Here is a 20,433-nt window from a genome sequence, read left to right as displayed (position 1 = left end):
ACATTTAGGTGAACCTCTACTGTATATTGCAATTTTTTCATTATTGATCAAATCAGTGGTACTAATAAAATGAGGTACACAGCTTGTTTGTTCAATACAGAATATAGAAAAATACTCAAAGCAAAATATGCCTAGCGAACCCTCAGAAATTGTTTTGCCAGTGTATCGCCACTTTAAATGTCTGGAATACATAGCTGAGGAAGAATGCAATATGTGAGGCCACCGCTGATGTGCCACTGTCAAACTAAATCAGGCATTCAGGCAACAAAACAGGCCCAGGGGAATTGTTACAAGCCACAGCTAATAAAAGCTGAGTGGTTCATGATTAAAGCTGGCCTCACTCCATCAGAGAGAGAGAAGACTGTGGGAGCAAACAGAATTGACATTAGCCCCAATCAGACTTTCAGACGCATCTGTGCGTGTGGCTGACCGAGGCTCTGATTTGTGAATAATAACTGTGGCTCACTCACCGCAATTGGCCTCGTCAGAGCCGTCAGCACAGTCTGGGTCTTCATCGCACACCCAGAGCTTTGAGATGCAATGCATGGTGGCCTTGCACTGGAACTGGTCTGGAGAACATGTGCTTTCAGCTGGAACATTAGGGCAGACAGAAAATAGCAGGTTATTTATAAGGCCAGTGAAAAGCTATTGTAAGAGTTTGAGGGAAAAAAAAAACATTCAAAACTTTTGGTACTTGTAAAGGTCATACATATGATTCAATAAAGGACGTATATATGTGACATTGTCACTTTCTTTACAATGTGACAAGGTCTTCTGCAATTACCGTCCAAGAATGGAGGAAATGACAGCCTAGAACTGTTAGTCAAAGCTGGTCATAAGATGATGGGGAGTGATATATGGCATTTCTTCAGCTACAAGTAATTTTATGTTGCAGAGGTTATTTTATTCTTTTTTTTTTACTATGACTAAAAGATCTGCTTTATGTTGTATAAAGGTCAAATTAAAATGCCTTGGAATTAAAAAATAAAAATAGTCACAAATAATAAATTACATTAGGCTCACAAAGGCTAAAACACATGTAAACCATTTAAATGTTTATTATATTAAAATATTTATGGCTTACACAAACTACCCCAGTTCCCTCATTTGTGACCTTGACCAAAAAGTTCCACAGTGAAGTTATGTACTCTTGAGATGAAATATGAAAAAGGTGAAAACTAAAGGTAAAAGAAAAATCTAGTTGTTTTTTTAGAACTGGATTTTCATTGTCTTTAAATCTGTATGCAATTATGCTCAATAATACATTATCTTACCATATTTTGGATTCATAAAATAAAATTAACCTTAGCGAGACAAAATGTCTGCCATTATATATATATATATATATATATATATATATATAAATTAAAACTTTATTTCCACAGCAGTCATTTCCAAATGAGATGTGGTGAAAATGTCCACGATGGATCAGAAAGAAAAAGAAAAATCAAATATGAAAAAAAAAATAAATGTCTGTAACACACTGTGCAGTAAAATTTAGTGTGAGTTTGAAAAAAAGCTTAAAAACATTTTTACTGACTCACTGACAAGTATTGCTACCTTTCCCAGGAAAGGTTTTGTTTTTTTCTTTCAGAATACCTAATAAGCACCTGGCCATCCTTTTAGCTCCCAAACCAGCCAACTCGTTTGGTGGGATAAAAGCCACATTTGAGATCTGTCAGTCTGGATCATTAAATTCACAGGGGAAAAGCAAAATTTGGCAGAGTTCGAACGCTTCTGTCACAACACCTTTTAGTTTACAAGAATGAGGCCCATTATTGTCAGTGGTTAATGGAGGGAGCAGAAAGTGTCATGGCATAGCTTACGGCAGTCTGTCTCGTCCTCGCCATCCCCACAGTCGTCCTGTCCATTGCAGCGAAGATTTAATGGTATACACTTCTGCTTTCGGGTGCATTTGAACTGGCCCGACAGACAGATGTATGTATCTGCAAATGGGGGGAGACGATACAGTGAGAAAACCGTTAGATACACCATCGAGCTGGATCAATGCAGCACGGTCATCCATATTCCAGCTGAATTTGGTTGCTTCTGAAGAGATGGGATGCAATAAGAATAAACCTGAGATGATTGCAGAAACAATATTAGTTATTACAAGGGAGTCCCGATAGCCTCACACAGAGAGAAAAAGCAACGGATCTATCGATAAGAACATGGCATTTAAGAACAGCTTTCATATGTATTATTCTGCTCACCACAGTTGGCCTCATCTGAGTTGTCCCCGCAGTCATTCTCTCCATCGCAGATGAAGGGAGGTAAGGCACAAAGGCCAGTGCCACACTGAAAACGCCCAGGCTGGCATTTGAATTCCGCTGCAAAAATTATGATTAAAAGTGAAGTCCGGAGGACTCAAAGTAATTTGCACATAGGTGTGTGTTTTAAAACCTGAGCTGTGTGAGGTTGCCTGAAATGGGCGAGTCAACCCACGTTCCATTATTTATCTAAAAGCACTTCTACGATATTTAATGCCCCCTGCCCTTTAGCGAACAACAGAGGTTCCACCTATTAACAGCAGCTATTGGCAGCCTGTCATTTTCTGTTTGTACTGCTCAAGTGAATCACCAAGCTGCAAAGTGAATCTAAAAACAAGCTCACTAGGAAACAAAAATGAAAGAGCGAAGGTTCCTCCTTTTGCACGACTTAAAGGTCAGTCTACCGTGAAGCTGTGAACTAGTGTATCTTTATACTGTTTGTAACAGCACTGGCATGTGGTAATATCAGGGCCCATTTTAACTGGTGGGAATGGGAGTTTTAGAAATGACAAAATTTGCCCTTCTCCACTTATATAACCACTGCATTTAATTTTGCTACGCTGCATTGTGATACTGTCGTTGGCTGCGTAAAACAATGACTTTAAAGCTGCAATGTAATCGAAGTACCAACAAATTTTTTTCTTCCACACTGTGATGCATATCTAGGTGAAACAGATTATTGGAAAAAAAGTTCAAAGGTAAGGATTTGGTTTTGTCCATCGGTTGTTGATTGGATGACAGTGCAAGTGCTTCACTCGCATTCCCGATTAGTAAATAGATGTGTGCAAACAGTCACACTTTATTTTAAGGTCCAATTCTCGCTATTAATGCCTTTGCCTCAATAAACTCCTAATTTGCCTAAAAACTCATAATTAATAGTTAGTAAGGTAGTTGTTAGTTTTAGGTATTTGGTAGGATTAGGGATGTAGAATATGGTACTAATAAACAGCCAATATGTTAACACTAGGCATGGTAATAAGCAACTTAATAGTGAGAATTGGTCCCTGTACTAAAGTGTTACCATGCAAACTGTAAGATGTATTTAGGAGCCAATTTGTGAATAAAAGTGTTCCTGTGGGAAAAATTCAGTTTTGTGAAATTTAAGTCATAATTATTCTTAAATATCTTAAATTATCATTTTACGCTTACATTTGTGGATGGAAAAACAGATGTAGCGATACAGCGTAATGTGATTACAAAACTTCAAGTCTGTGATTTAATTAAATAAATGTGAGTGCCTCACATTCAAAGTAAATATGTGGCGCTGTTGCACATTCTACAGGCTCGCCGTTTCAGAGGAGTTTGCACTCAAACAGGAAAAAAATATGCATCAAATTCAAATGAGTTTGCAGTCACTTGTAAGAAAGAGGCAAGGTTTATATGGACAAAATGATTGGAGAAATACTGTATATCACTAGTGAAATCTGAAATTTCACCAAAACAATGAGGTATGACATTCTGACTTCAAAGTCAAAACGTAAAGGTAAAAAACTAAAAAGTGAGTAAATAAATTAATATATATGCATGGACGACGTTCACAATAAGATAAAAACAATAAAAAGCATTTAAAAAACAGAATTCATTTCATGCTGACTTTAAGACCAAGTAGAAGCTTCTGCCAAGCAGTTGTTTAGAACGAACACGCAAACGATAAACTGTAATCCAACATGGCTTGTGCTCATCTTCTAGTCTTGCCTTTCAGCAAATCAGAACATCACATAATTAAATCAATATTCTTGACCCAAGTTAGAGTGCTGAGCAGCTTACAGGGAGCCATCTACCGTGAACAACAAAAGAAAAGCAAAGTTGTCTGGCAAAAAACAGATTTTTTATAATCAGAGTTGTGACAAGGCCTTCCTATTATATCTGTATGATAAAAACACAATACTGCTGACATTTCTTGAAAGATTCACTTTAAAACCAGTCTCATGTGCATGTAACCGTAGCAACTTGGCATATAAAACAGAGTCATACTTGTAAAGAGAGGCTGATGAGATTTAGAATGTGCCCCACACACTTTTTGAATAGTTCTTAAAACCCCTGGTCACGACACCGCATGGATATTATAAACGGTTCCAAACAAAAACAACAGTGCAGGCAATGTAGGCTGGGTAACATTGGAAGCTAAGCACTCACGACAATCCGCAGGCTCATCAGACCCATCACCGCAGTCATCTACCGTATCGCATTTCCACCAGAATGGGATGCACTCATCCGTTCCACAGCGGAACTGCAAAACAAGTCCACCGCATTGAAAAAGGTCAATCAGTTATGGGTAACACAAACTGGAACAATCATTGCAGTTCCGACTAATGACATGGAATCATCACTTTGGCATACAGACCTGGCTGGCTGTGCAGTTGGACAGGCACGTCTTGTTATCGGCAGCCAAGTAGAAGTTAGTCGGGCAGGCGCACTTGTGACCTCCACCAGGAGAGAGTAAGCACAAGTGGCTACAGCCTCCATTGGCCACTTGACACTGGTGTTTGGGGACTGGAAAAAGGGGACAGAAATGGCTTGTGAATATTTATGCAGCTCTTGCCATATTGTATAAAATCTAAAAAAGGCTAATAAAACATCATAAAAGTCCTGCAAAAGTGTCCATAGAACATATAATATAATGTAATATAATATAATATAGACTACATTCATACCATTCAAAAAAAAAACAACAACTTTCATTTAGCAAGGCCACATTTAATTGATCGTAAGTGACAGTAAAGAAATTTATAATGCTATAAATGATTTATAATTTTAATTTCTTTTTTAATTTATATTTATCATAATAGAATACTGAAAGAAAATATATCAGTTACCACAAAATTGCAACACAACTATTATCAACACAGAATATAAGGAATGTTTTTTGAGCACCAAATCACATACTAGAATTGTTTCTGAAGGATATATTAAATAGATCCGTAATAAAATACATATTAAAACAGAAAAAAAGTTTTTTTTCTCTTAAACAAAACAAAACTTACTGACCCAAACTTTTTAAATAATATTTAAATAATATTCAGTATAATATAAATATATTATATATATATATATATATATATATATATATATATATATATATATATATATATATATATATATATATATATATATATATATATATATATATATATATATATATATATATATATATGAGTATATTAAATAACATTCAATTATATTATAAATTGTTGTATGGAGCACATGCACATATATCCAATATTTAAGTCTCTATAAATGGCAAGAGCCGTGTAAGAGTGAGTAAATAACGACAGCATTTTCATTTTTGGACAAACAAGTGTAAAATGAATACAATATTTATTTGAAACAGTCTCTACCTTCAGGCTGGCGCAGTGGGTGGTAGACAATGACAGACTTAATGGCTTGCCATGAATTCAGGAGCTCGACAGCATTAGCACCGGTGGTCTTATGAGCTCGACGGAGAGATTTGGACTTGCCGTCAGTCCAATAAATGAAGTCTTCAAACAGCGTGAGCCCCATCACACCCTGGATGTGGTCGTGAGGAACTGAGGTAGAGAGTATTATACCATGTACCATCATTAAAGTTGCATTACTGCATTCATAAGTGATTTAGTCATTATCCAACAACTTTCAAATTTACTGTACTTTAGTCTAACTTTTGTGAATGTACTGTAAGTACAATGACAGATCTTTAATGTTATTTTTTTTTGTATATTCCACACACATATGATTTTGACCTTGCATTATAATACTGTTGAAAGGCTTTATTGCGGTTTCTTTTATCCAATTGCTGCCTTGTTATGGTCCTCTAATCCAATACATGAAAAAAAAAAACAGAACAAAATTACGACTCATTTAGTACCCCGGTGCCTCTGAGAACCGTCCATGTTGGCAAAAAAGATGTGATTATCATCAGCCCAGTAGATTCTCTTGTTTGTGAAGTCAATGGTTAGAGCTGAGGGGCTGTAGATTTCTTTGTTCACAATAACGCTCTGGCCTTGGCCGTCCATGCCAACTCGACCGACGTGAGGGTTTTCACAGCAGTCAATCCAGAACACATACCTGAGGAACAGAGTGTGACCCTCATTCATGAACTCTCATCACAGTTGTTTCAAGCTGAGATTAGCTATTCTCATTGTTCTGGAGGTCTATGCATTCATTCTTTTTCTTGTGACAAAATAAAGTCTCCCTGGATTGATGGTGCTGAAGTAGAAAGGATACTGTGCAAATTTGAAAAGGAAGCATTTGTACCCGGTTTGAGCATCCAGAGCCAAGTCCGTTGGGTTCTTCAGGCCAGAGTTTACTAAGACAGTGGGGTATAGACCGTTAGATTTGGACACTTCCAGCGTCTTTCTCTCCACGTCGCACCAGTACAAGTTCTTCCCAATCCAGTCCACAGCAAGCGCACTTGGCACAGCTGTTCGGTGAACAATCTAATAAAGCAAATTTAGATTTTAATTTAGATCAGTCACTATAATCTTATCACATAATATTACTTTAATGAGCAAGTAGGATAATGGAAAAACAGGTCATTAAAGTAATAGTTCAGCCAAAAATTCTGTCATTATGCACTCAATTGTCGGCAGAACACAAAAGTACAAATTCTGTAATCAAGGACTCGTTGCTCGTTGTGTTTTCAAGCTTCAAAACAAATCACCATAAAAGTAGTCCATATAATGTACCATGCTGTTTTTGCCCTCTGAAGTCAGCTTTGTTTGAGGAACAGGCTGAAATGTAATCATTTAGAGTCAGTGAGTTGGACTTGAGAACCAGATCAATTATGAACGAATCATTCTGACCTATATGAACTGGATAGTGATTCACTGAAAAGATGCAAATCAAAAGAATGATTCATTCACAATGAATGACTTCATTTTGCTGAATTTGTGAAATGATTCATTCATGGATCAGAATGATCTGGTTCACAAAAGCCTCAGTCTCCATTCACTGTAACTGCATAGAAAACGGCCCGTATGGTCACCCTAGTTCAACATAAGAAAACAAGTCATTCAGGTCCAGAATGAGTGAATAAAGAATTCCTTTAAATTAGTTAATCTATTTGTTTGGTATAGTGTCTGAAGCTAATATGGCATTGCATGCTGATAAAACACCAACTTTGCTGTCCCAACATAGGCTGTCACTTCAAAACATGACAACCTTTGAGATCTTCTCTATCATCATCATCATCTGACAGGGCGGCTGTAGCTGTGCCAATTGACAAGACCACCCCTTCAGCAGTAATTTCAGCAAAGCTGAGCTTGAAAAATTCTCTGAAATGTCAATGATTGAGGAACATTTCCCCAATCAGGAAAGTGTCTCCAGATGAGGATAAGAGGAAACATTAATATTCCGAGTGGGAAAGAAAGACATTCTGGTATTCTAGTGATCTAGTCAAGCTCTGATTTGAAGGATCGCCTTGTGTGGAAATGAAGGCTAACTCATCGAAAATTTCAACATTTCAATACATCACAAAATCACATGACGAATGATTCCCAGAATAGCTGGAATTTATATATGTGTAAATGATATCCAAAATCATCTTTTAGATTGGAAGGTTTTAGTTATGGCAAGTGTCCTACTACCTACACAGATTTTAGACAAAATATACAGTAACTGACAGTCAAATAGAGTGGTTCAGCATGCTAACTAATGAGGCCATATAGCATATCAACTTTGGCCCATTATATATTAATGGACAAATTCCCTTATTGAACCACACCAAAGGCACTGCCCGAGGCATCATGCCAAACGTGCTCCAGTGCAAGTGTTACTCATTACATTACAGTGATCAAACCGATAGCGTACTGTTCCCAGAATCCAAACATTTGTTGCTAGAGGCTGTCTTGTAGCTTGCTCCTCGCTTCCGTTTATCAATTGTGCAAAATAATGCATCTGAAGTCTGTAAAAAAAAAATACTGATTATGTGGTAATAAATATGAGGGCTATACCTTCAGCATCGAAAAACATCTGTAGCTCTATTCCCTATTCATAATGATCTTGTTTCCGATAAATTATTTGCAATAAACGATCGTTATACAATGCTTTAATGCAGTACATCTGACTTGGGGAGATTCTCACAGGCAACATACATACATACTGTACATTAAGTTATACATACATACATATATACAGTATATGTGCAGCAGTGACTCGCGCACATATCTGAGCGTTCAAAGGCAATAAACAGATTTAAATATTAGTTGTATCGTTCATATATTGGTGTGGTTTAGTTCAAAGCAATAGTAAGCAATTCTCAATGTATAAATAAAAATTAGACTGAATGCTGCAGGTGAAAGGTCTGACGGTCATGCTCATAGTGGAGTAATTAAGATAACTGAGGAATTTAGATTTTGTTTTAAGCAAGAGAAAACAATTCACAGAAAGAATTAATAAAGATATGATTGGTTGTCTTAAGTGAAAAGTATCAAATAGTCTGATGTGAGTTTAATGTCATCCAATCATGCAACAATAACATATTAAGAAATATGATGGCATTCCTTACTGTGGTAGAAAATTACTTCTATTAAATATTTTGATTACTTAAGTTATGGAAACATTTTTGGTCATACATCCCACATCTAAGTAATTTAACTAGAGAGATTAGATACTTGCTGCCCCAGTGACAACCTTTTTTCTGAGTGTGTATACCTGATGTACCTAATTTGCTTTTCAGTGGAATCATGAAAAATGATTGTGGAAAGGTTCTTCATAAACAGTTTTCCCAAAACACTGTATATTAAGTAGACACATGTACTGTATATTAAGTAAAAGTCAGTTTTTTGTCATATCTCTAGCATATTAGGAAAAGCAAGTACTGCGTCTCCATGTCAGTAAATAATGAATTTAAATCAAAATCATCAATTAAGTTGTTCTTCCGCAATGGAGCTGCATCATTATACCCCCAGCTAATGATGGGTAAAGGTCTCCTACCCAATCTAAACATATTGTACCAGCTTGCATTGTCTCCATTTCCAAAATCCTGAAGATTACACCCACAAATGCTAATGAATTTCAAATAGCTTTAGCTTGTGCTGAGCAGGAGTGATAAATCAGGAGGGGGCAACACTGTGTAATGAAGCCAAATGAGGCTCTTGGCCCCTGCAATGAAGCTAATGAGAAGGGGAAAAGTGTTGCTCAGCAGGTACATGGCAGAGATGTGCATCTAAGCGCTAACCATGTGACCATAATGAGTCCCTGAAATAATGCTAAAATGAGCTTTTATATTCATGGCTGTATGACTACAGATGTCTAACATTCAGATGTCACCTTTAGACCTCTTCATTGCATCCCTGTTGCTAACATAGCATATAACGATTAATTCAGACCTATTACCATTGTTGTTGGTCCTTTGTGACCCATAATAATTATTGGGAGAAATCAGACAAACCTTGAGGTCACTGCCATTAAGGCGAATTCTGTTTATCCTCCGGCCGCTGGGTCTGCTAGAGTCAATCCAGTAAATGAACTCCTTCTTGTAGTCAAAATCCAAGCTGATAATGTTGTTAAGGCCCTACGGAAGTGAGAAGGAAACACAACATAGAGGTAATAGAGGTAAATTAAGTAACTGCACAACAAATGTGACTGTTAGCGCAGTCAGTGTGATGTATTAGCTGGGTAAAGACTGCAGTCAGCACACATAGATCAAGTATGCAGAACAAAAAAAAGAAAGAGATGTTACGCCTTGTTCTGCTATTCAATTAACTGGAGGGCTTAATTACCCACTTCCGTGTACGCTTATCTCGACAGGATCTGGCAAGGATGTACATTTACATTTACATTTACATTTAGTCATTTGGCAGACGCTTTTATCCAAAGCGACTTACAATTGGGGAATACAAAAAGCGATTCATCTTGAAGAGGCAGTCAGACAGAGGAAGTGCTCGTAACACCAAGTCTCAGTCATTGTTCAAATAAGTACAAACTAGTAGGTGGAGAGAAAGATAGAGGGAAAGTTTTTTTTTTTTTTTTTTAGGAGTTTAGGATGAAGTCAAGTACTGCCGAAAGAGATGAGTTTTCAGTTGTTGCTTGAAGGTTGCCAGAGATCCGGCGTTCCGGATAGGGGTGGGAAGATTATTCCACCAGCCAGGAATGGTGAACGAGAATGTTCTGGAGAGTGATTTTGAGCCTCTCTGTGATGGTACCACAAGGCGTCGCTCACTAGCAGATCTCAAACTTCTGGAGGGGATGTAGGTTCGTAAAAGTGAGTGGAAGTAGGAGGGTGCAGAGCCTGTGGTAGATCTGTACGCAAGCATCAGTGACTTGAACTGGATGCGAGCTGCCACTGGTAGCCAGTGCAAGGAGATGAAGAGTGGTGTAACATGCGCTCTTTTGGGCTCGTTGAAGATCAGTCGTGCCGCTGCATTCTGAATCATTTGTAGAGGTTTGATTGCGTTTGATGGCAGACCAGCCAGAAGAGCATTGCAGTAGTCCAGTCTAGAAACAACCAGGGCCTGGACAAGAAGTTGCGCAGCATGCTCTGTCAGAAAGGGCCTGATCTTTCTGATGTTGTGTAGTGCAAACCTGCAGGAACGAGCAGTCTTTGCAATGTGCTCTTTGAAGGTCAGCTGGTCATCAAAGATTACACCAAGATTTCTGACCGAAGTTGATGGGGTAATCATTGATGAGCCGAACTGAATCGTGAAGTCATGCCGTAGAGTCGGAGTGGCAGGGAAGACCAGAAGTTCCGTCTTTGCCAGGTTGAGCTGTAGGTGATGTTCTTTCATCCATGCCGAGATGTCCGCCAGGCAGCCTGAGATCCGTGCAGCTACCGTTGGGTCATCTGGTTGAAAAGAGAGATAGAGCTGCGTGTCATCGGCATAGCAGTGATAGGAGAAGCCATGTGCATGTATGATGGGACCCAGCGATGTAGTGTACGTGGAGAAGAGGAGGGGTCCAAGAACCGATCCCTGAGGAACTCCAGTGATCAGTTGATGTGGTTTGGATACCTCCCCTCCCCAGGCCACCCTGAAGGATCTACCGGTGAGATAGGATTCAAACCAGCGAAGTGGAATTCCAGTGATGCCCAGTGAAGAGAGTGTAGACAGGAGAATCTGATGATTGACAGTGTCAAAAGCAGCAGAGAGATCCAGCAGAATGAGGACTGACGATTTGGAATCAGCCTTTGCAGTTCGTAGGGCTTCAGTGACTGAGAGTAGCGCAGTCTCTGTTGAATGGCCACTCCTGAAACCTGACTGTTTAGCATCCAGCTTGTTGTACTGTGAAAGAAACCGCGAGAGCTGGTTGAAGACAGCTCGTTCGAGTGTTTTCCCTATGAATGGAAGGAGAGAGACAGGTCTGTAGTTATCTAAAAGAGAAGCATTTAATGTAGGTTTTTTGATCAGTGGGGTTACCTGAGCCTGCTTGAATGCTGTGGGGAAGATGCCTGTGAGGAGAGATGTGTTGATAATGTGTGTGAGTGCCGGTAAGAGTGTGGGAGAGATTGTTTGGAGAAGATGTGAGGGGATCGGGTCGAGAGGACATGTTGTAGGATGGCTGGAGAGGAGAAGTTTGGATACTTCTGCCTCGGTGAGAGGACAGAAGGAGAAGATGGGAGCTGGAGCGGTGGATGTGGTTGATCGGAGGTCCTGCGGAGTGGAGAACTGGTTGCTGATTGTTCTAGTTTTGTCTGTGAAAAAAGAGGCAAAGTCATCAGCGGTTATCAAAGTGGTGGGAGGTGGAGGAGGGGGACAGAGGAGAGAATTAAATGTTCTGAAGAGATTACGCATGTCTGGAGCACTGGTGATCTTGTTGTGGAAATGTGAGGATTTGGCAGTGTGGACTTCAGTAGAGAAAGATGAAAGCAAAGACTGATACCTACTCAGGTCCGACGGATCGTTTGATTTGCGCCATTTTCTCTCTGCCGCTCTGAGTTTGGTCCGATTCTCACGAAGAACATCGGATAACCAGGGGTTAGAAGGAGCAGCCCGTGCTGGCCTAGAGGAGAGAGGACAGATGTCGTCTAGACAAGAGGTTAAGGTAGAGCATAAAGTGTCAGTGGCTGCATTTACATCCAGAGAAGAGAAATGGGTAGGCGAGGGAAGAGAGGAGGATACTACAGAGGAAAGAAGGGAGGGGGAAAGGGAGCGTAGGTTGCGTCTGAAAGTAACCGGTAAGGGAGATGGTGGCACCTGAGTTGCAAAATGTAACGTAAATGTAATGAAGAAATGGTCAGAGATATGGAGTGGTTGTACCAGAATGTTATCTGTAGAACAATTGCGTGTATAAATTAAGTCGAGTTGGTTACCAGATTTGTGCGTGCTAGTAGTGGTGAGGCGTTTGAGATCAAATGAAGCTAGGAGTGACTGGAAGTCTGTAGCATAAGGCCTGTCTAGGTGAATGTTGAAATCGCCGAAGACTAAGAGTGGAGTGCCATCCTCCATGAAAGACGACAGCAGTCCGTCCAGCTCGTCTAGGAAGGTTGGTGGTATTTGGCCCGGCGGACGATAGATTACCACAATCTGGAGTCTTATAGGAGCTGTCACAGTAACAGCATGCGATTCAAATGAGTTGAGATTGCCTAGGGGAGAGTGGGTAGAGTATTTCCAATTGTTAGAAATGAGCAAGCCAGTGCCCCCACCCCGGCCAACTTGCCTAGGGGTGTGAGAGAAAGAGAAATTGTGAGAGAGAGCAGCTGGGGTTGCCGTGTCTTCTGGACGAATCCAGGTCTCAGTCAAGCCCAGGATGCTGAGTGTGGAATGTAAGGAAAATGCAGAAATGAAGTCGGATTTGTTGACAGCTGACTGGCAATTCCAAAGACCTACAGAGAAAGAAAGAGGTGCAGTGGAAGATGTAGAGATAGTGCGCAGGTTGGCAGGGTTACGTGACCTTCTGCATGTATTTTTAGAGCGAGGTAGAGAGAGAACCGGAATGGTTTGGAAACACATGATAGAGGATAGGAAAGCGTGAGGGAAGTACTACATGTACTACAGACATGAAACATACAGAGAATACATTTCTTTTGATGTCTCTTCATCATATTGATTTTGGACGAGGACGCGGTGTGCTATTGGATGCACGTGGATGCTGGCTTCAGAATCCAGGGAAGCAGTTCAGAGAGCCTTCAGAGGAAACGCTGAGGGTACATTCGTTACTGTCATGTTCACGTCAGGCCGCTGTCACTCAGTCTACCGCTCACTAGCCCCCTTGCCTTTGCCCACTTCACCACGGCTGCTAAGATCGGGCGACGGGCAAGATGACAGATGAAGAAAAGCTCTGATACCACCATCAGATCATCAGCACTGTGAGACCCAAAAATACCTTTAGCCTTATCTTGTGGCAAGAACCTGCAGCCTTATCTTAAGGTCACAAACAAGTAATGTTTCATGTGACATCAGTTAGAACATACAAGAGAGATCTATTAGAGGTCATGGGCATTTATAGTAAGTCTGTAAGGTATAGAAGAAACACTATATATAACTATTGCGTCTTGCCAAAATTGTCCGTTTCTACTTGTAAAAAAACCCCCCACCTTAATTAAACTTATAAAAAATTATTCACTTATTAGGAGTTACAGTGTTGGTGTTATCATAGTCTACTACACTAAACTAAGTTTAAGAACATTCCTTGAAGTTTAAAAAAAAAAAAAAAAAAAATCTCTTATGCTGACCAAGGCTGCATTCATCAAAAAAAAAAGAATGAATGAATAAATTAATGAATGGGAAATATTATTACTGAAATATTTATTCCTGTGATGGAAAAACTGAATTTCAAATAAATATTTATTTATTTATTTTTAAATAAATAAATAAATTTCAAATCAATCAAATCAATCCAGCTTTTTCTTTTTTTAAAAAACAACAACGTTGACGTCTGTTGTGCTGCTTAATACTTTGGGGAAAACAATTATATATAATCTTTTTTCAGGCTTCTATTCTGATGACTAGACAATTCAAAAGAACTGCATTTATAAAAATAAATAAATACAGAAATAAATAAACAACATTGTAAATTTTGTAGCAATGTAAATCTCTTTACTGGAACTTCTGATCAATTTAGCACAGTTTAAAAAACAAAAACAAACAAAAGGGGAAAGGGAAGTGGTGTGTGGCCAAGTTTGGTGACCCATACTCGGAATATGTGCTCTGCATTTAACCCATCCAAGTGCGCACACACAGTAGTGAACATACACCCGGAGCAGTGGGCAGCAATTGCTGCAGCGCCCGGGGAGCAGTTGGGGGTTCGGTGCCTTGCTCAAGGGTCTCACCTCAGTCGTGGTATTGAGGGTGGAGAGAGTGTTGGTTATTCACTCCCCCCACCTACAATCCCTGCCGGACCTAAGACTCGAACCCACGACCTTCGGGTTACAAGTCCGACTCTTTATCCATTAGGCCAAGACTGCCCTTTCAAACAAACATACTAACTAACTAAAACATAATTTGGAAGGAAAAAGCAACATTACATGACAAAAACAGCTAGCCAATAAAAAAGTAATATGAACTGGACATTTGCAATAGTATATAGGCTGTACATTAATGTAGCAATATTGTTGCAGTTTTATTTTGTTGCTAGTCGGGATATTGTCTATGATGTAATGCACTATTTTTCCCTAGATGTTAGATAGATAATGAGCAGGATAATGTACAGTCAGCCAGTCATTACTGCAAAATAAACCCATTCAGGGTGATAAAAATGGCCTTCTAATGACCAGGTGACTGCACATTTTCTCTTACTTACTTCACTGGCAATGCTTCAAACTGAAGGGACAGGCAATGCTTTAATTATGGATACTGTATGGCAGCTCGATAAATAGCTAACTAGCATTCCGTAGAGCAAATGATATCATGCACTATGCTAGTGTGAGGTCAACAAAGACCTCCTTTGTCGAGAAGAGGCCACAGGGGCCACTCATATTTAAGTACAAAAGCTTTCCTTCCTTCAATCATATTAAACAAAATGGAATAAATTAAATTGAATGATTGCTGATGAGACTACTCCATAAAGGGGAGAGTTTTCTGAGAGCCCTATAGACATTCCCCTGGATGACAGCCTCAATTGCTATGAATAATGTAATGAGCGCCGAATTGAGGAAACTCACATTTCACTAGAATCATCATTTCGATGGTAATGACTATAGGCCTCTAATGACACCAGCTGTGGATAATAGCACAGGGAAACTCAACTTGTCACACTAGGCCAATCAAAAATGGCAGTCACATATAAAGTCAAAATTACATTTCATAGAGCCATTCATAATGTGCACCAAACTTGTGTCAGACAAGCTCTTAAATATGCAAAAGAAGAAAAAAACTTTTCATCTTTGCAAACAAAGTACCAAGTAAAGTACAAAGTAATTGATATTTTAACAGTCAAAGACCAGGCTGATGATCAGCGTAATGCTGACATACTATCTAGGAAATACTATTTTTAGTGACAGCAAAATAGATCGAAATAACTGCTGAAATAAAAGTAACACTTATTTGACATAATATTTAATCTTGGCTTATCCTGTAGAATTTGCATTATTGTTCATTTCGGGGTATGTCTGTTTTCTTTTTGATTATTTCTTTTTTGAGTATTTAGAACTATTTTGGACTGTTCTCGCTTGTAAACAGTGCTTGATCAGTGTGTATTTCTCCCCTGATTCAGACAAGATGACGTTTTCACAAAAAAATATTTTAATGACTAATTTGTTTCTTCCAAACACAGCTTTTTGCTTTCAAAATGTTAATTGATGTTTGCATGTCAAATTTACATAATATTATTATTATTTTTTTAAAAATCAATACATTTTTTGAAAGTTTATAATCCATTGACAAATCTGTCAGAATATGTATAATATTTAATGTCAACATGTCAACAGGTTAATTTTATTCATGTTAATTGTTATAATGGCTTTGCTGACATTAATTGGCTTAACTGAATTTAATGTAAAATGTATACAGCAGTCCTTGATTTCAAGACCAGCAACAGAAGAAGTTTTTAATTCTTTCATGTGAAGCTCCACCAAGCCGGGACACTAGTTAATGACTTCAATTAGTGTTTTCAAAGGGCATAGGAAACAACAGACACAGTGTTGTTTTCACAGTCATGTCACCACAGCTTAATTGGTCCTCTATTAGGCTTTTACAAACACAGCAGTCCTATCTTATGATCTGGTCTCTGAAGTCCTGTAACAATTTCACGAAGCAGTACAACAGTCTCAGCTGTGCAGATTACATGGGCAGCCTTTCAATAAAGTGTGATATGAAAATAAACAATAAATGCGAGAACATAATTAGAAAACAGTTGAGGTAGATCTTTACCTGTTTCAGAAGAGTGTAATTGGATCCATCAACACTTAATTTTCTGATTTCATGAAGATCAGCAAGTATAAGAAAGGGTTCTTCAGCTGTGAGAAATATAAAGGTGACTTGATGTGATGGGGATAGACAATTGTCAAGTTAACAAAGCCTGAAACCATCAAGTTTAGTTGAAACACATTCTGGGGGGAATTCACTAAGTGATATTTACCTGAAAGAGACTTGCAGCTGTTGGGGTCTTTTCTAGAAGCTTCATAGCCATCTACACAAAAACACTTAAAGGAACCGTAAGTGTTGGCGCAGTTCTGGCTGCAGGGTAGCGTGGTGGAGCATTCGTCAATGTCAACACATGTTCTCCCATCGTTCTTCAGATGAAATCCCGGCCAGCACTTACACTAGAGACATTGGTGAAAAAATGATAGAGATGTTTTGATGCAAAACCAGGAAATTGCGAATAATAAAAAAGAAACCTCTTTGCTGAGACTCTCTGCAAAATTCCACTTCATTTCAGTGCCATTTTACAAACTTATAGAGATAATACTCAAAAAAATTAAAATGGTGCAATCATTTGAGGTCATTTGCATGTCATTCCAAATCTGTATCACTTAAAACACACAAAGAGGCAAAAATGTTCACAGTGCTCTTTTCCACACAAATCAAAGTGAAAGGGGTTCACTTATTTCAATGGAGTCATCTACTCCACTGAAAAAAAACTATAATAATTTGTTTAAAAGTTGCACCAGAACAGAAGTGCTGGCATTTTACTGATAATGATGAATCACAAACTTTTTAAATTTCCAAATCTGTTGCATTGTAGCTCATTGAATTACTTGTGATATGTTCTTTGCTCAGTTTTAACCTGAAGGGCTTTTCTCAACATCCCTTCATTTATACCACAGTAAATGAGGTCAGGCTCTTTACCTACAGGATCAACTACAGTACCCACAGTATCTGTGATGTCTTTATCGATTTTTAGGGTGACTGGTTATAAATCTGCCAGGGAATGACATGACCTCCAAAAACCTTTGATGATCACAGGTCACGTGAACATGGCACTCCTGACACCTTTGCCAATCAGTAACACTGCACAAGCATGCCAATTAAGTACCGAGGAGCAAAACTGGGACAAATCAATCACAAAAACATAGTAGGTTCTGCAAAGAAATTCTTCAGTCACATTTATGCCATTCTTCATTCACATTTAAGTCACATGAAATAAGACATTAATGATTTTATATATTCCCAATGAAGATTTTCTGTTTTAATATATATATATATATATATATATATATATATATATATATATATATTATGGCAACTGCATAACAAAAAAAAATAGTCTAAGATTTTAACTAGGTCTCTTAACTAGTTTCTTATTAGCATGCATATTACTAGAATATTAGCCATTTACTAGTACTAATTAAGCACATATTAGTGCCTTATTCTACATGACCTTATTCTAAATCCCTAATCCTACCCAATCCCTAAATTTAACAACTACCTTACTAATAAGAAGCAAATTAGGAATTTATTAAGGGAAAAGTCGTAGTTAATAGTGAATAAGTGTTTCCTATTCTAAAGTGTTACCGAATGTATTTACAATATACAAATTGTTTTAATAATTATTTTCTTTACAATTAATTATACTATAGTAACGATTTAAAATGTCAGCCTAAAATACAATGTATAAATATATATTCGACCAACCTTGTATCCCACTGGTAAGTCCTGGCAATCTTGCGTACAGCCACTGACACGACGGTTGAGACATTCATTGACATTGCAGTTTTTCTCATCTGAGCGATCTCCACAGTCATCTTTCAGGTCACATAAACTCTTCTCAGATATACAGCGGCCATTTGAGCACATGAAAAAGGAACTGTTGCATAAGCTCTCTAGAAATAAAGGAGGAAAGTGAAAACAAAGGAAACAAATTAAGGAAAAGTACAAAGCAATACAAAAAATACAGACTTGTAATGTTGATAACCAAGCTGAGAATGTAAAAATACTTTTGGACAAAGCATGAATGGTTGGATGGCTTTAACTCTACAAAGCTAGAGGGCATAAAGTTGCATCTCAACAAAAGCCAAATGTTATTTCAAGCTTCCTGCAACCGCCAGTAAGTGCAAGGCTTTTTTTAAATAAATGATTGGTACGCTCATCTGAAATTATGCCATCCCCGCAGGTCAAAGTTATCCACTTCAGCCCCCTGCTTTTATCCATGATGTTTCTTGGCCACTTGTATTCCCTTAGATGTTCAGTAAGCCCCACATCCATCAGTCAAACATATTTCAGGCACAGCTCTGTTGGGCCATTACCGGCAGCCAGGCATTTGAGGTTGAGGGGTAGCTCATCAGAGTGGTCAGGGCAGTCTGGGTAACCATCGCACTCCCACTTGGCACTGAGAAGACATCGGCCATCAGCACAGCGGAACTCATCTGGCCCACATGATCGGTACACTGCGTAAAGAGTGAAGACTGTCAGCATAGTGACACACTTCGCTATGAAACAGAGATCTTAAAGGGGTAGCTCACACAAAAACGAGTTTGATTACTTTTTCGTCTGTGGGACTCAAAAGTAGATTTTTAGTGGAATGTCCAAGCTGCTCTTTTTGCAATTAAATTGTTCAGCGATTTACAGTCAGGCTCCAAAAAGGACAAAAAAATAAATAAATCACCACAAAACTACTATAAAATATTGTCCACCTGACTTGAGAAATCCACTTTTGATCCACTTTTGTAGACATGCTGATAAATAATGGTAAAATACATTTTGTTTTCCAAATAAAAAAAGAAAGACGACACATGTATTATCCAAAATAATATTACATGACATAAGGTATTAGTAAATTATGACATAATGGATGAACTACCGGTATGTGAAACTTGAAGATGAATATGAAACAACAAAGGTATGTGATGTTACTTTTCAATAAAAATAATCTGCAGATGTCTTGGGTTAGACTTTCTAAGAGCTAATGAGAACTCTCTTTGAATCTCTTTTGTTATGAATAATTTCCTATACTTTTTATTTCATATTTTAACTCCAGTTCAGCAAGTTCTGGTGCAGTTCTAGTCTACTCTATGAAAAGCGGTGATGTCCTGTAGAGAGGCTGTCCTTTCATGTTGTGAAGAACAGGGCCCAAGTTTTCCATCAAAAAGCCCACAGATATTTCAGCTTTAAGTAAAAAAAAAAAAATGTTCTAAAACATTTTTAGAGAACCCCAATAATTAAAGGACTGACTATTCTTGAAATTGTTCTTCTTAATTAAGAATGTATTGTACAAATAATATGAGCACAGAGCAGCCTAAGGCTCACAGTAGAGATTTAATTAACTGAGAAATGCCTCAGTTTTTCAATTAAAATACTGCACATTTTTACTATTTCAATGTTGATTTTTGTGGTATTCAGTTTACTTTATGAATAAAATTAGCTTTTGCAAATTCCTTAGGGGACGGCTCTGCTTCGCGGTTTGAAAAAATACACTTTTGGAATATAGAAAACACAAATAAATATTACTTATTCAGGCAGATTTCAAGAAAAGATGCTTACCACATTCAGCCGATTCATCCGAGCCATCTCCGCAGTCGTCATCATGGTCACAAACAAAGCGTTTTGGAATGCAGCCTTTGTTAAGGCATCTGAAGGAATTCTCATCACATGTGTTATTTGGAGCTGTGGGGTAAACATCAGGACCTTGAGCTTAATTAATTCTCACTAAGACTTATTTCACCTTGGGGTACTAATCATATCTGCCAAATCCATCCCTACCACAGCCTGCAGTCTAACATGTTACAAAACCCATCGCGAATGAAGTGCCTATGGTTAAGAATATCTTATTGTTTGGATGTCATTGAGTTTTTAAATCCTGACCTGAGCACGTATTAAATAGGCAATTATAATGAATGGCCGACATCACTGCTAGAACAACACCTGAAGGGAGC

The 20,433-nt window shown here is 38.3% G+C and overlaps 1 protein-coding gene across 1 annotated transcript in view; it reads right to left on the bottom strand.

Moving 5' to 3' along the window:
• lrp1bb (low density lipoprotein receptor-related protein 1Bb) overlaps positions 1–20,433 on the bottom strand; it is a gene marked incomplete at its 5' end in the record, with an annotated part of 288,040 nt that overhangs the window by 38,109 nt on the left and 229,498 nt on the right. Inside the window, 14 exons of the mRNA XM_079427014.1 lie at positions 471–590; positions 1,827–1,946; positions 2,214–2,330; positions 4,407–4,500; positions 4,615–4,763; positions 5,609–5,797; positions 6,115–6,314; positions 6,504–6,685; positions 9,640–9,762; positions 16,493–16,578; positions 16,701–16,884; positions 18,197–18,384; positions 18,808–18,948; positions 20,042–20,164. Of these exons, the coding sequence (XP_079283140.1) occupies positions 471–590; positions 1,827–1,946; positions 2,214–2,330; positions 4,407–4,500; positions 4,615–4,763; positions 5,609–5,797; positions 6,115–6,314; positions 6,504–6,685; positions 9,640–9,762; positions 16,493–16,578; positions 16,701–16,884; positions 18,197–18,384; positions 18,808–18,948; positions 20,042–20,164 (2,016 nt within the window). The remainder of the gene's footprint in view (positions 1–470; positions 591–1,826; positions 1,947–2,213; positions 2,331–4,406; positions 4,501–4,614; positions 4,764–5,608; positions 5,798–6,114; positions 6,315–6,503; positions 6,686–9,639; positions 9,763–16,492; positions 16,579–16,700; positions 16,885–18,196; positions 18,385–18,807; positions 18,949–20,041; positions 20,165–20,433) is intronic.

Source organism: Barbus barbus, assembly GCF_936440315.1.
Source record: "Barbus barbus genome assembly, chromosome: 10".
Taxonomy (NCBI): Eukaryota; Metazoa; Chordata; class Actinopteri; order Cypriniformes; family Cyprinidae; genus Barbus; species Barbus barbus.
Note: the sequence above shows the minus strand (reverse complement) of the source record. Positions and strands in the feature narration are given on the sequence as shown.